Source organism: Canis lupus, chromosome 11 (assembly GCF_048164855.1).
Source record: "Canis lupus baileyi chromosome 11, mCanLup2.hap1, whole genome shotgun sequence".
NCBI lineage: Eukaryota > Metazoa > Chordata > Mammalia > Carnivora > Canidae > Canis > Canis lupus.
The window spans coordinates 39,658,237-39,672,376 of NC_132848.1; the positions used below are offsets into that span (position 1 = coordinate 39,658,237).

The 14,140-nt window shown below is 43.8% G+C and overlaps 1 protein-coding gene across 6 annotated transcripts in view; it reads left to right on the plus strand.

Annotated features, from left to right (window-relative positions):
- ST6GAL2 (ST6 beta-galactoside alpha-2,6-sialyltransferase 2) overlaps positions 1 to 14,140 on the plus strand; it is a 76,289-nt gene that overhangs the window by 45,141 nt on the left and 17,008 nt on the right. For all 6 annotated transcript variants that reach the window (XM_072844360.1, XM_072844361.1, XM_072844359.1 and 3 more), the window contains exons 3-5: positions 6,000 to 6,097; positions 7,575 to 7,676; positions 9,112 to 9,286. In XM_072844360.1, the coding sequence (XP_072700461.1) occupies positions 6,000 to 6,097; positions 7,575 to 7,676; positions 9,112 to 9,286 (375 nt within the window). The remainder of the gene's footprint in view (positions 1 to 5,999; positions 6,098 to 7,574; positions 7,677 to 9,111; positions 9,287 to 14,140) is intronic.

The window sequence follows — 14,140 nt, forward strand, 5'->3', positions numbered from 1 at the left end:
ATTTAACAGGCATCGATTATGTATTGATCCCAAACTCACTGAGGCCTGATACTGTGTGAGGCACTAGGGATGCAAAGATGAATAAGGCACAGAGCTAAACTTCAAATCCTCTGCAGCCTAGTAGAAGGGACCGCCTGTAACAGGCAATTCCAGTCTCATGGTTTGAAGGACAGAGAGATACGCAGACTGACAGGGAAGAAATGACAACGGAAACCTAACCCACCATGAGGGCTGGTGGCCAGGTAGAGGGAAGGTGAGCCAGGACTGCCCAGAAGAGGGAAATCCAGGCCAGAGGCCATGGTCACAGGGAGACGAGACACAGTGTAAGGAATGCCAGGAGTGGGTGTGGGGGCTTCTCAAGAGGGTACAGGGTGGGAGATGGAGGATGGGTAGTGAGAGCTACAGGGAGCACCAGGGGCCAGGAGTGGGGACAAACCTAAGTTGATAAGCAGGCAGGCAGGCAGCTCACGATGTTCTTGGGCATCATCCTCCAGAAAATAGACTTCACTTAATAATTGTAATACAAGGTGCTGCTTGCAGGGTGTCTGCTGCAGACAAAGTCCTCTTCTAGGTGCTTTTATGTTAACTGTTGAGAACCAGGGCTCCAATGGTGTCTGCTTTATGGAGGTACCTAAAGGCACAGGGGGTGGAGCCTAGACTCCATTAAACCCCAGTCTCTTGTCTCCAGAAACCAACTCTGACCCCTGGGCCCACGGTGCTGAGAGAGGCATTGCAATCTTTTTTTTTTTTTTTTTTTTAAGATTTTATTTATTTATTCATGAGAGACACTGAGAAAGACAGAGGCAGAGACACAGGCAGAAGGAGAAGCAGGCTCCCTGCAGGGACTCCCAATGTGGGACTCGATCCTAGGACCCTGGGATCACACCCTGAGCCAAAGGCAGACACTCCACCACTGAGCCCCCGGGGCGTCCCAGCCTTGCAATCTTTGAAGCAGGGAAGCAGATGGGTCAGCTTTTCTTTTGAGAGAGACTGTTCCAGAGCCCGGATCTGGAGGCACAAAGGAAGTAACTCACAATGCAGCAGTCCCAGGGTGACGGAGTCTCCAGAGGGATGAATCATCTCGTTGGCAGGCCCTTCCTAAAGACTGGAGGCTTTGCACCCTTGCTGGTTCAGATTTTGTTTTCTGGAGGAGCACAGGAGAGGAGGAGGGGGACATGGGAGCCGGTGCCCGAGGCAAGCGGTGACTTAGTGCGTGCGCATCACTCGTCTGGCTGCTCCTTAAAGGGTTTTTTAATCTTCCTTCAGTGAATGTATGTAGCCTGGCTCGCTTCTCAAGGTCAACACGAAATGGCTCTACCCTGGAAATGCCTTCTCCAGAAATGAGGCTTTCCTTTATTCCCCGTGTGCTTGCTGTCTGATCCATTCCTCCTTCTGTAAATAGGAATGGACAGCTTAGTTTTTCAGGCGCATTATCAGGGAGGTGCACAGCCAGGCATACATTTACAGAACGTGTCTGCCTGATGGACACACTGGGCTTGGCCTCCCCCCCCCCCGCCCCCCCCTCCCATCCTGATCCTCCTGGAGGCTTTAAGGAGGTTCACTCTCCATCCATAGCAGCCTCCGACCCTACCTCCCTGCCTCCTCCACAAAAACTGGCCTCTTAACTCTTCAGACTCCTACCACTTCCAAAGGAGTTAAGCCAGATTCCATTTCTGTGCCCTGTGCAGTTGCTGGAAGGGTGGACACACACCTTGTTGTAGGATACCGGCATTTCAAAGCTGTGACATTTTCAGGGGCCGTATGGTGAATTGGAATTTCTACCTGATGGCTCTGAAATGCACCCACTGCTTGGGAGCCTTGGCTTCTTCAGCTTTCCTTTAGATTGAGGCCGTGACCAAGGGCAGCATGGTGTAGTGGCAGAATTTTGGTTCAGGAGTGTTGGCCTCAGGCTTCCCGTCTTCGGATTGTCCTGATTATCTTAGTTCCTGGAGGTCAGCTCACTGGAGCCTCTTCTCTGCCTCGGGAGAGAGCTGCCCCAGATCAGCAATTCACATGGTGGGTGTGGTTCACATTTGGGGTCCCCGAGATCCCTTCAGGGGCTCAGGAGGTGAAAAATGTTTCCATAATAGTGGGCAGGGGTCTTTTGAACGGTTGATGTTCCCACTGATGATGCAGAGGCAGTGGTAGGTAACACTGTTGGTTAGTGTCCTGCCCAACAGGACTAGTTGCTGTGGTGGTTTTCGGAGTCATGCTCAGCAGGAAGAGAAGAGAGTACCAGTTTCACTTATGGATGTCCTTGCTGAAGCAGGAAAAAATACTGGTTTTATTAAATATCAATCTTTGACTACATGTGTGTGGGTTTTTTGTTTTTTGTTTTTTAGATTTTACTTATTTATTCATGAGCGACACAGAGAGAGAGAGGCAGACACAGGCAGAGGGAGAAGCAGGCCCCATGCTGGGAGCCCGATGTGGGACTCGATCCTGGGTTTCCAGGATCACACCCTGAGCTGAAGGCGGCGCTAAACCACTGATCCACCTAGGCTGCCCTGACTACTTACTTGTGTTTTTAAGACAAAGTGGGCAGTAAAGTGAAAACACACTTCTGCATACCAGTGCACGATGGAAAGGCCTCCGTGTGGTTTGAGTTGTGAGCAGAACTAGCCACTTGTGTCATGAAACACAATTTTTACTTGAAACACATGACTGATAGACCTGTTTTATTCAGACTTTGATATTTGGTAGATGTTGTCTCAAAAAGGAATTGAGTGAGCCTGTCACTTTTAGGAAAATAACTGGCAATATTTTTGCCAGTGATAAAATTCAAGCTTTCAACCATGAACTTGTAACCAAACCCAAGTTCATGTCCCCGATGCACAGCAAAGGCGGTCACTAAGACATCAGGTGTGCGGCAAAGGAAGGGTTTATTTATGAAGCTAAACTGGGAGACAAGGGGACAAGCCTCAAATCTGCCTCCCCAAAGGGGGAGAGAATGAGTTTTTAATAATCATAGGGGTTGAGATTGCATATATACTGATGAAAAGGGTAGGGAAACTTATGACAGCTCGTGAGGAAAAATGGAACCTGCACATTGAGCAAACATACATCCTGTGTTCACTTTGGGGTGGAGACTTAACATCAGAATGAGGCGGCATTCAGCCCCTGATGTCAGGAGGTTTTCTTCAGACGAGGAGAAAGGGTTTGGGTTTGCTCCAAGCCATTATAAACTGGATGGGGTCTTGGGCTTGTTTCCACGAGTAAGGAATGCAGGGCCTCCTTTGCTCATAGCCTGGAACCGTATCAGTTGATCTTGAGTCCAGGCTTCTGCAGAAGCAGCCAGTGGGCTTGTTTGTGGGGTCTGAAAAGACACAGTAGCTGCTTAGGGGGAAACAGTTCTCTGAAAAACAAGCTTTCAACTCTGCTAGTTTCAACCTCATCAACCCCATGACACATGGTTTCAGACTTGGACACTTCCATGCTTAGATGTATGGTAATACTAACTGATGGGATTTGGAAGGATACTTCATAATGAAATGCATCAATATTTGGAAGATCTACATATAACTGATGGAACTGGTAGTTCCAAATGATCATTGCACAATGCTACAAAACCGTGCATGGGTGAATCCATTTTAAAAGCAAGATGAAGTATTTGGATGTATTCCAATGCAACGGAGCATGGAAAGTTCCTTGATATTGTTTCACATTCCGTATTACAAAAGTTTTTTTTGTTTGTTTGTTTTAAGAAACTAGCCCTTGCCAAGTTTTGATGAAGTACCAAAGAAGAATATTCTCAGTAATCTGGAAAGACTTAAAGTACTCCTTACATTTTCAACAATATATCTGAGTCTTGACATAATTCAACTACAGCAATATATTGCGGCAGATAGAATGCAGAAGCAGATAAAAACCAATGGTCTTCTGAAAAGCCAGGCATTAACGAGATTTGTAAACATTTAAACCAGTGCCAGTCTTCTTGCTGTTTTTTTGAAAAGATGGTTATTTTTCATTAAAATGTTTTAATTTAAAATAAATAAATAAATGAATAAATAAATAAACAGACATCTTTAAGTTTTGCTTCCTAGGATGGCACATGTTGAAAGATGCAATCCAAATAAACAAAAGAACTTTGAGTTTTTGATAATTTTCAAGAGTGTAGGAGTGTTCGGAGACCCAAAAGTGAAAATCACTGCTTAGGGTAATCTAATTTTTCTAGCTCAAATGGCATTTGTTTTTTTATGACCAAATACTATTCAATAAAAATAAATACTAAGACAGTTCATTCAAAAAATTGTACAAACAAGTGCTTATATTGTAAAGAAGATAGAATGTGTTAGTGTGTTAGTGTTTTTTGGCATCATTTATGCAAAGCATGGATCGCCTAGAATGTAAAGATTGGCAAACATCTTTTTTCTTTTTTTAAGAGCCAAGTAGTAGATATTTTAGGCTTTGTGAGCCATGGGATCACTGTCAGAACTCACCTCTGCTATTATAGACAATAGATAAACAAATGAGTGTGTCTGTGTCATGGTACAGGTTTATTTGCTAAAACGGGTAGCAGGTCATAGCTTGCTGACCCCTGTAACATTTCCCCTAAAAGGACGGTATAGAATTTTTTAATGGTCTAGCCAGGTATCCTTTATGCATTCTTTGTGTTCTATTTGATTTTGGTGCTTGAAACTGGAATACAAATTCTTCTGAACTTAGAGCTCGTCAGGAAAGGTACCCGATGGTACCTTTGGTGGCATGTGTCCCGAGTCTCTGCTACTTTGGGAATAGGAAGGTCTCTCTCAGGGAATCTGCTCAGGAGAGGATAGTAGGACTCAAGGGAATATTATGGGCTGCTTACGGGACTTGCATGTGGGGTACCATCACAGTAAACGCAGGGTACATCCATAGGCTCTTTGGCAAATCAGAAAGAGGTCATCTTGCCTTTCTCACACACACACAGGCATTATTGTTACTCTAAGTTTAACCTGAGATGCGCATAGAATTTTTGAAGCTAAAGATAGCCCATAGAAATTCCCTTATTGCTGATTAACTCTGGTTTCTGAGCAACACAGTAGCTGGCTCAGGAAATTTCAAGACATATGTATGCATCTAGACTCCTTTATGGGAAGGGAACATACCCTCATTCCCATCACTTAATCAGCCTAGCCCATTCTCTTCTACCTCTAGATCTTTGTGTCCTTGTCAGCCTCTAGGATACGGGAAGCTTGGTTTTTCACCCAGGACCTCTGAGAACTTGAAAAAGCCTGTCAAATTGAATGAAGAGGGACATGGATTTATGCTGTAGTTGAGGCTCGGTGAACCAAGGTATGCCTTACAGAATATAAAGAGCATTGGCAGCCAGTACCACTGGTGGTCCAGCTTCCCATCATCTAGGGCTACGGCAGTAAGTCCTACCATTGCTGGGCATACAGAATGCCCTCAGTTGCTCTCACGTAGGTGTTCTGGGCATCAGTGTTCAGTTTTACTTCTAGTATAGTTAACGTACAGTGTTATATAGGGCTGGTTTTCTTTCTAAGCACAAACCGATACCCCAAGTTATAGACGTTATATTAAAGGCTGGCTCTTCTATGTGAGAGATGCCCTTGGTCTTGATGCAGGCAGGAGCATTAGCAGCACTGTGAACAGCCTCTGTGCTCCCAGCAGGAAGAAGCCGTGTAAACAGCTCGTGTCTTACAGCGTCCTTGCCTCCCACAGATTCCATCTTTGAAATATTCTGGGATCTTTGAGAGAATGGCTGCATAAAGCATGTCATCTTTAAAGAATATGAACATACAACAAGTATCTAAATATAGCTGAGATGATACAGGACCACTGGTAGTGGATTCATATGTTCCCATGTTGATTTGTCCCCTAGCCAGCATCTCACTCTAAATAAACACTGTACTGAAAATTCCGTACGTGAGTATCTTAACTTTCTTGGTTGTTTCTAATTCACTTCGGGTATTGAGACATTTGCTTCAATGCTTTTTCTCAATTGTGTTGATTCTACAGCAAAAAATAAAGTCAGTTTGTCATTTATGTGTCCTTAGATTCTCACGATGCAGTTTTGAGATTTAACTCTGCCCCTACACGCGGCTATGAGAAAGATGTTGGAAATAAAACGACTGTGCGCATCATTAATTCCCAGGTAAGATGGATGGTGTGTTTTCATGGATGTACATCTTACAGGTAAGTAGTTTAACTGGATGAGTGAAGAGAAATTACCCAGTTATTCATGACCACGGTCTTGCTTATGTCAATGGGTCTCGTAATGAAAAAGAATTAATGAGAAAAAAATGCAGATAAGTGGGAATTTATGTGTGACAGGAATAGGAAGAAAGATTTAAGGGAAAATCAGCGTAGATATGGAAATATGTGTGTATATCCATATACACGTGTATGATATAATCATAGACTTAGCGTGTCACATTTTATGAATGGAGGAAAATAGTTAAATTTAGAAGAAATCACGGTGGCGAGAAAGGGGATGAAGGGAGCAAAGCAAAGGTGACAGAACCCAAGGGTCAGTGGGGTGGCTCGCAAACTTTAGTCCATTATTTGAAAATTTTAAAAAGGAAAATGGATTGTTTCATTAAAAACGATTGTATTTCTCTTCCTGGTGTTCTTCATAAGAATGTTTTCCAAGTTCAAAGCAAAACCATTCTCAAAACCATTCTCAAAACCACAGCAGTTTCTGGAGTTTCAGACTATGTAGAAAGCACATGAGGTGACAGATGATTTATGACAGGTTGCCTGCAGAAGGGAAGATTAGCTTTCTGCATGGTACCCTGAGCCAGGCAGCCTGCAGCACGGAAGAAACAAGGGCCATATTTCCTTACTTCCTAGATGCCATCGATCGTAGGAGCCCCATTCCTTTAACCCCAGCTTCCTAGCTTCTCGGGTTCTCAACCCCACCAAATTAAAATCCGTGTCACCTGTAAGGTACATCCTGGCTTAAGAAATCCTCAAATGTGAAGAGAGAAAGTGCATCTTGAAAACTGAAAGGTTGCTCCTTAAAACTGATGAAAATACTTTTTTTTGCCTCCAAAACTGTAGTTTAAAAAAGGTGATTGGCAGGTGAGATCGAAGGACTCATGCAGGAACCAGATAGGGCCAAAGAGGGAGGAAGTCACACGGGGGCTGCCGCCTGTCCTCTGGCTGTCCGTGTTCCGTGTGTCCTGGGGCTGCACTCTAGAGGTGCCTTCGTGAGGCGGATCATCCACAGCTGTACCTCCCTCTCCAATCACCCGTGAAGGTAATTGGAGAAGAGGTTAGGGGTGCTGAGTTCGCGAGGCCATCATAGCTTTCAGGAGCTGATTCGATCCCACCAGCTATGAGTAGTAAGTACACTGCTGGTGCAAATGTAGGATCTGGTGGATTTTATTTTTAACCCTCATTTCCCCAGAAATGAGGATTACCTCATTGCTTACCTCATTGCTTACCTCGCATTAGCACGCAATGTCCGCAATGCCCACCTCCCTCTCTCTCCCAGAGAAAAATACAAAGTCTGAACAAAATTGTTTCTTCTTGCTCTGATTCATTTTTTAAATTTTTGTCTTTTTTTTAAAATGTGATTTTGAAAAACCAAACACTTGTTTTGAAATGATTTGGGTATGTATTTGCAGATTCTGACCAACCCTAGCCATCACTTCATTGACAGTTCGTTGTATAAAGACGTCATTTTGGTGGCCTGGGATCCTGCTCCTTATTCTGCAAATCTTAACCTGGTAAGTGCTGAAACCAAGGCTGGCCATTTACCCAGCACGATTGCTAACAGGTTCTTGACTAGGAGTACAAGCCAGAAGCACCTGGATAGTATTTTTCAGATGTATCTGTCAGAGCCCCATTTCTAGACCTGTAGCCTGCAGCCTGGGTGTGTATTTTTTTAGAAAGCTCTCCAAAGAGTACCTCTCCCAAGAGTCAAGAGTGTAATGCATGTTGGAACTCTTGAGCTTTCTTTCCAGTCTGAAGTTTTCTGGTTTAAATTCTGATGGATTTCTTGCTGTTTGTGGACAGATTGAGAACTCTGGCTTTTGGACTTTGTTTCTTCCTCCTGTGGAAGCATCCAAGCCCAGGGCACCGAGCTGTCCAACCCAATGGACATGGGTAGTGACAGTGCCAAAATCCAGGCGACAGGGCTGGATTTCTGAGTGGTGGTGCTCTGGATGAGGAGGGGGTGAGGAAACTGAAGCCCATACTCCTCTAGCTTCCTCCCTGCTGCCTTTTGGCTTGGGGGCAAAATCTACTGGAGATGATTGGGCCTCGTCCTTCTTAAAACTGTTAAAGCCACAGAACCCATTCAAATAGGGAATATTACTTGGAATCTTAATAAATACCTCCTATCTCCCTAAGGTGTCTGTTTGAAGGGAGAATGGGCCCCTCGGAGCCTTATGAGCAGTCTCTCCCCCACATACCTCGCAATTCCATCTCATGGTGGCACTGGAGACATTCTAAAGACATTTAAAAGAAAATCAACCTTATTGTGCATCTTTTCATACAATAACATATATAATCAATAGAAGTATACATTTTAATGAGTATTAACACAATTATATAGTCATGTATCCACCACGCCAGTTAAGAAATGGAATATTTTCATCACTCCACACAGTTCCTTGTGCCCACCTGTCAGTCTTCCCGGCCCCAGACTTGGGCAATAACTGGTATGCTGTCATTTGGTATACATTTGATAGGGAAAATATGTTTTTGAAATGCAATGCTTGAGCCCAGGGTTCAGCAAGCAGGCCCAGATGTGGCCCTGTTTTGTAAATGAAGTTTTATTGGAATGCAGCCACGCCCACTAGTGATATATCATCCGTGGCCTTCTCCATACAGTGGACAAATTGCCTGGTTGCAGAAGACCGTGTGGCCCACAAGGCTTGAAGTGTTGCCTGTCTGTTTACAGAGAAGTTCGGCCTTGTCTCCCGTATTTCATGAAAAACAGAGCATCGGTGCCAAAGGGCTGGAACCCTGTACCTCTCTGTTCCGTTTCCCTCATCCAGTGAGGCAATGCCTGCAGAAGTGACAGTCACCGCCTCCCCTCCCCTCCCCTCCTGTTCCCTCAGCCTGGAAAAAGCTTCCACCCCAACCCGGGCGCTGCGGTTCCCTTCTCACAGTGTGGTTCTCTGTACTTGATTTTGTTGATTTTTTTTTTTTCCTTAGTGGTACAAGAAGCCAGATTACAACCTGTTCACTCCATATGTTCAGCACCGTCAGAGAAACCCAAATCAACCATTTTACATTCTTCATCCTAAATTTATATGGCAGCTTTGGGACATTATCCAGGAGAACACCAAGGAGAAGATTCAGCCCAACCCACCATCTTCTGGCTTCATTGGTAGGTGTATATGAAAACGGGTGACAGGAGGGGTTAGGCTTAGTATTTAGTAAATGTATAGTTATGTTATTTAATCGGAGCAATTAAAAGGTGGTTTCAGAAGAAGCCTAGATTGGCTGAAGATTGTAGAAATACTCTTCAATTGTCTATTGCTGCATAACAAACGACCCCCAACATTTCAAGGTATAAAGAAAACACTGTTTTATTTTCTGTCATGATTTTGTGCATCAGGACGGGCTTGGCTGGGTGATTCTTCTGTTCCACAGGCATCGATGGGCGGCACTTGGTGGTATTCACTTGCTTCACAGGATGGCCTCACTGCCATGGTTGGCCCCCTTGGTGGGGGTGGCTGGGAGGGTGGGCTCAGCCAGGACTGTTGATTCTGTGCCTGCACGTAGTCTCTTGCATGGTGGTCACAGGGTAGTTAGGCTTCTTAAATGGATGCTCAGGGCTCCTGGCGAATTTCTTAAGGCTGAGGCCTAGAGACCTACACAGTGTCACTTGCATTGTATTCTGTGGGTTAGAGCAGTCGAGGCCCCAGGGGTTCAAGGGGAGGACACATTGATACCACCTGGGTTGTCTATGATCCACTCCCACTCACCCATTCACAATTGTTTATGTGATGCCAGATCGAGACCATACAGTAGTGTCATGTGTTGCAAAATAGCAGGTGCAGGCTTTGATGAGACTAATTCTAGGACCTTAAACAGCTCTTGCTACTGGAATGCACTAGCTCTAATCTAAAAAATAGTTTTTTTTTTTTTTTTGTCTAATAGGATCATCACCCTTGGCTTATTATTTATATTTTTTGCAGCCAGGCTTTGATCCTCAAAATTTATGGTGTTGCCCCATTGTTTTTACCTATCTTTCAGCTAATCATCCCTATTATCTCTTTACCCGAGTAGGGTAAGTTAATATTACCTGATCGAATATCTTCGATCCCCCTGACAATATGAAAGCTGTGATAGAACAAAGGATATTAATTTTGTCCAGAAAAACCTGTGACATTCTCTACCCTAATTTCAATGAATTTACAACCTTGCATCTTAATTCAGGCTGCACAGTGGGTCCCTGTGATTAAAGGAGAGATTTATGGAGATAGTAGTGGTTTGGTTATGGATACAGAACACACAAGTATCTGAGTTGGGGCTTGTGGATTTTGGAGTGATTCTCCGGTATTGCAATAATGAGAAATATTTTACATAGAATTCAAGACAGGATTTACAGTCTGACTCTGCAGATGATTTTCCTTAAGCATAGCTAACCCCCCTGTTAAACTCATGCCTCTGACACTCTATTTCCAAATCAGTCTTATGATCCTAGGTTCTTTACCTTTCATGCAATTTCATGGGATCCCGTTGATTTAGGAGAGAAAATGTAATCTAGTTTGTCAGCAAAGGTTAAGTGGGATAGAATAACACTTAGACAGCATAATACAGTGTGGCAGAAGTTTAATAAAATCTTTTTCATATTGTTGCCTTCTCATGAATTCATGGGACTACTGTTTGCTTGGAGCAGAGGTTTTAGAGTCCAGCTGGAGGCTGTCAGGTATACTTACCGCGATGTGGCGTTTGGAAGACTCAGGTTAGATCCTCGTAGCTGGAGAGAAATATTTTCCCTGGTGCTTTTGTTGGAAGGAATCCTGCCACATATGCCTAGCTTCCTTTCATAGCTATTTACTGAGAATTTGGAATTTTCAGAGGCTGATGCTTGCCTTTGGGACTTCTTTTACATGAAGAAGGGGAAATGACACCGATGTCACAGAAGACTGTGGCCTGCCATCAATAAATGTATTTGCTGCTCCCATCCCCAGCCGGCTGTAAGGGTGAGCCCCACTGAAGGATGGGCAGGAGCTGCAGCCGCGGAAGCTGGGCCCAGCGGAGCACCCCTCACCCTCTGAATCCCCCGAGGATGTTGCAGTGTGACTCCCTCCTCTTTGATCTTGCTCAGAAATAGGCAGCCAGAGTCCATTTTATAACTTCTCTGATGTTCCTAAATATTGGTAAAATGATGTTGCTCACATCTCAAAGTATCTGCCATAAGAGTTTTTAAAAATCAGCGAGTTATTTTCTCTTATCAAAAAAATGTTCTCCGGGAGTGCCTGAGTGGCTCAGTCGGTTAAGCATTTGATTCTTGATCTCAGCTCAGATCCCAGTCTCGGGGTTGTGAATTCAAACCATGCGCTGGGGTCCATGCAAGCTGGGGAGCCTACATTAAAACATAAATAAATAAGAACATTCTCCAAATACTCCTTCATGTTCCAAGGTCACGTTGAAAAAAAACTGTTGACTTCTTATCTCACCACCTTATCATTTCCAGACACTAATCTCCTTACTGAACAAAAGAACCCCTTGTAGAGCTGGTCAGCAAGATTGGGACATTTCTGAGTGCTCTGTGGAGGGTTCCACCCAGGTGTGGGGGATTTCTTGTTTCTTGGACTTCCTCTATCAGAGAAGATAAATTGCTCTGAGAAGAGCAGTATCCTGATATTCTGCTTTCCTTATTAGCATAGGGCTCCACCTGCAGGTAAAGCAAGGTGAGTCTCTGTGCTTTAATGATGTTCATCTATACGAGAAAATAGTGTCACATTTAATTGCTTATATTTCGAAACCCACTGCATATATTTTCTTTATATGTGCTTATGAATCTGCATGTGTACAATAGAGGGACAGTAAAAGTCGACTGTTTTGAACACACAAGACATTTCTTTGTATGGAAATTTATAGTCGATGGCCAATTCCCAGGGAAACACACCTTGAACTCCTTAAATGTAAGGTTATTGGTTGCTATTCAGAAGCCTGTTCCTGGGGCCTCAATTCATCATATAGGAGGAAGGTGGGAAAGATGGAAGAGAAAAGTGGATATTGATTACGCACCTCCTATGTGCCAGGCCCAGGGATCGTGGGAGGGAAACCAGGCAAAGGTCCCCCTCATCAGGAACTCACAGTACAGTGGGTGACTGACATTACATAGGTGTGTGTTCTCTAAATAAAATATAATCACAAACTGCAAAGAAGGAAAAGAACGAACTGTATTGAGGGCGAGGAAGCATGTTTTGTCTATTCTGTTCCCACTCTTAGCCTAGCTCTTAGCCTGCTGTGTGCTAAGCTAAGAATGGGAATAATTATTTGGAGAATGGAAGGAATAATTATTTGGAGAATGAATGAAGGTTTTAGCTCAGTGGTTTAGTATGTATCAGAATCATTCAGAGGGCTTGTGTATTAGTTATCTAATGCCATGAAGCAAATTACCCCCAGAACATAGCTACTGGAAGGAATAAGCATTTATCTTGTGCAGTGTCTGTAGTCAGTGTTGTGGGAACAGACTGGCTGGATGGCTCACGTGGTATCTTTATAGAGGTTGCACTGCAGCTGTCTGGACGCAGGTTGGCCAATCTGTTTTCTGAATGGCTCAATTACAAGATGGCTGTTCGCCAGAGGCCTCAGTTCCTCATCACATGGACCTCTCTAGGTCTACTTGGAAGTCCTTACAACATGGCAGCTGGCTTCCCTACAGCAAGCAATCCAGGTGAGAGAGCAAGGAGGAGGCCACAGTACTTAGTATAGTGTCATGAACTATCACTGTGGCTACATTCTGGTTATTATATCATTCAGTACCTTTGTTGTGGGTTGGAACTACCAAATATGCGAACAACAGGTAGGGATCTTTGGGGGCCATGCTGGAGGCTGGCTACCACACCTTCAAAAACAGACAACAACACCCACCCTAGAGTTTCTGAGGAAGTGGAGGTGGCAAGAATTTGCATTTCTAACGGGTTCTTAAGTGATATTAATACTGCTGGTCCTTGTTCTGTGCGTTGAGAACTACCATTCTAGCATTTTAGAATCTTAAAGATAGAGGGAACTTTACATATCTAGTCTGCAGATCCTGTCTTGATAGACGTGGTACCATCAAGGTGTAATAAGCATTTGGCTAAGTAGGAGAACACTGGATGTTACCAATTACATTATTCGTTTTGTTTCTTTGAAGACATAGCTAAAAAATTTACTCCTCATTCCTGATGGACTCCTTTCATGTTCCGAAAGCTTGCAAAATGTCAAACATGGTAGCTGGCTATAAATGTTCTTAAAAGTGGATTTTTGTTGGTTTGGTTGGTTGATTCTATCATCTTGGGACCCAGATTCTTTAGATATACTGATGGTTTGGATGTAAGTTTGGGCACCAATAAGCAAGGTTACAACTCTCATTGATCACAGGAAACTATCCTCAGTAATATTCAAGCAGATAGTTCAGCCAACATCTCTAATTCTAGAAGCGTGACATCCTCTTTGGACCTTCATTAGGAACCCCAGCCCTTCCCAGACATCTCCTTCATGGCATACAAATCATGAGGGCTTGCCTGGTAGATTGGAGCTCTGGTGGGTATGAATGTTTTCTGTGGGGAAGAGAGAAGTCATAAATACAGTCTCCCCCTCATCTGTAGAGGATACATTCCAAGACCCTCAGCAGATGCCTAAAACCTCAGATAGTACCAAACCCTATTCCAACTGTGTTCTTTCCTGTACATACATACTGATGAAAAAGTTTAATTCATAAATTAGGCACAGTAAGAGGTGAATAACAATAACTGATAATAAAATAGAACAATTATAACAATGTAGCACAAGAAGAGTTTTGTGAATACAGTGTCTATCAAACTCTTACTGCACTGTATGCACCTTTCTTCATGTGATGGTGGAGGATGATAAAATACCCACATGATGAGATGAAGTGAGGGGAATGATGTGGGCACTGGGATTTGGGATTAGACACTATTGATCCTCTGATGATATGCCAGGAAGATTGTCTGCTTCCCGACTGCAGGTGGCTCTGGGTAACTGAACCTGCAGGATG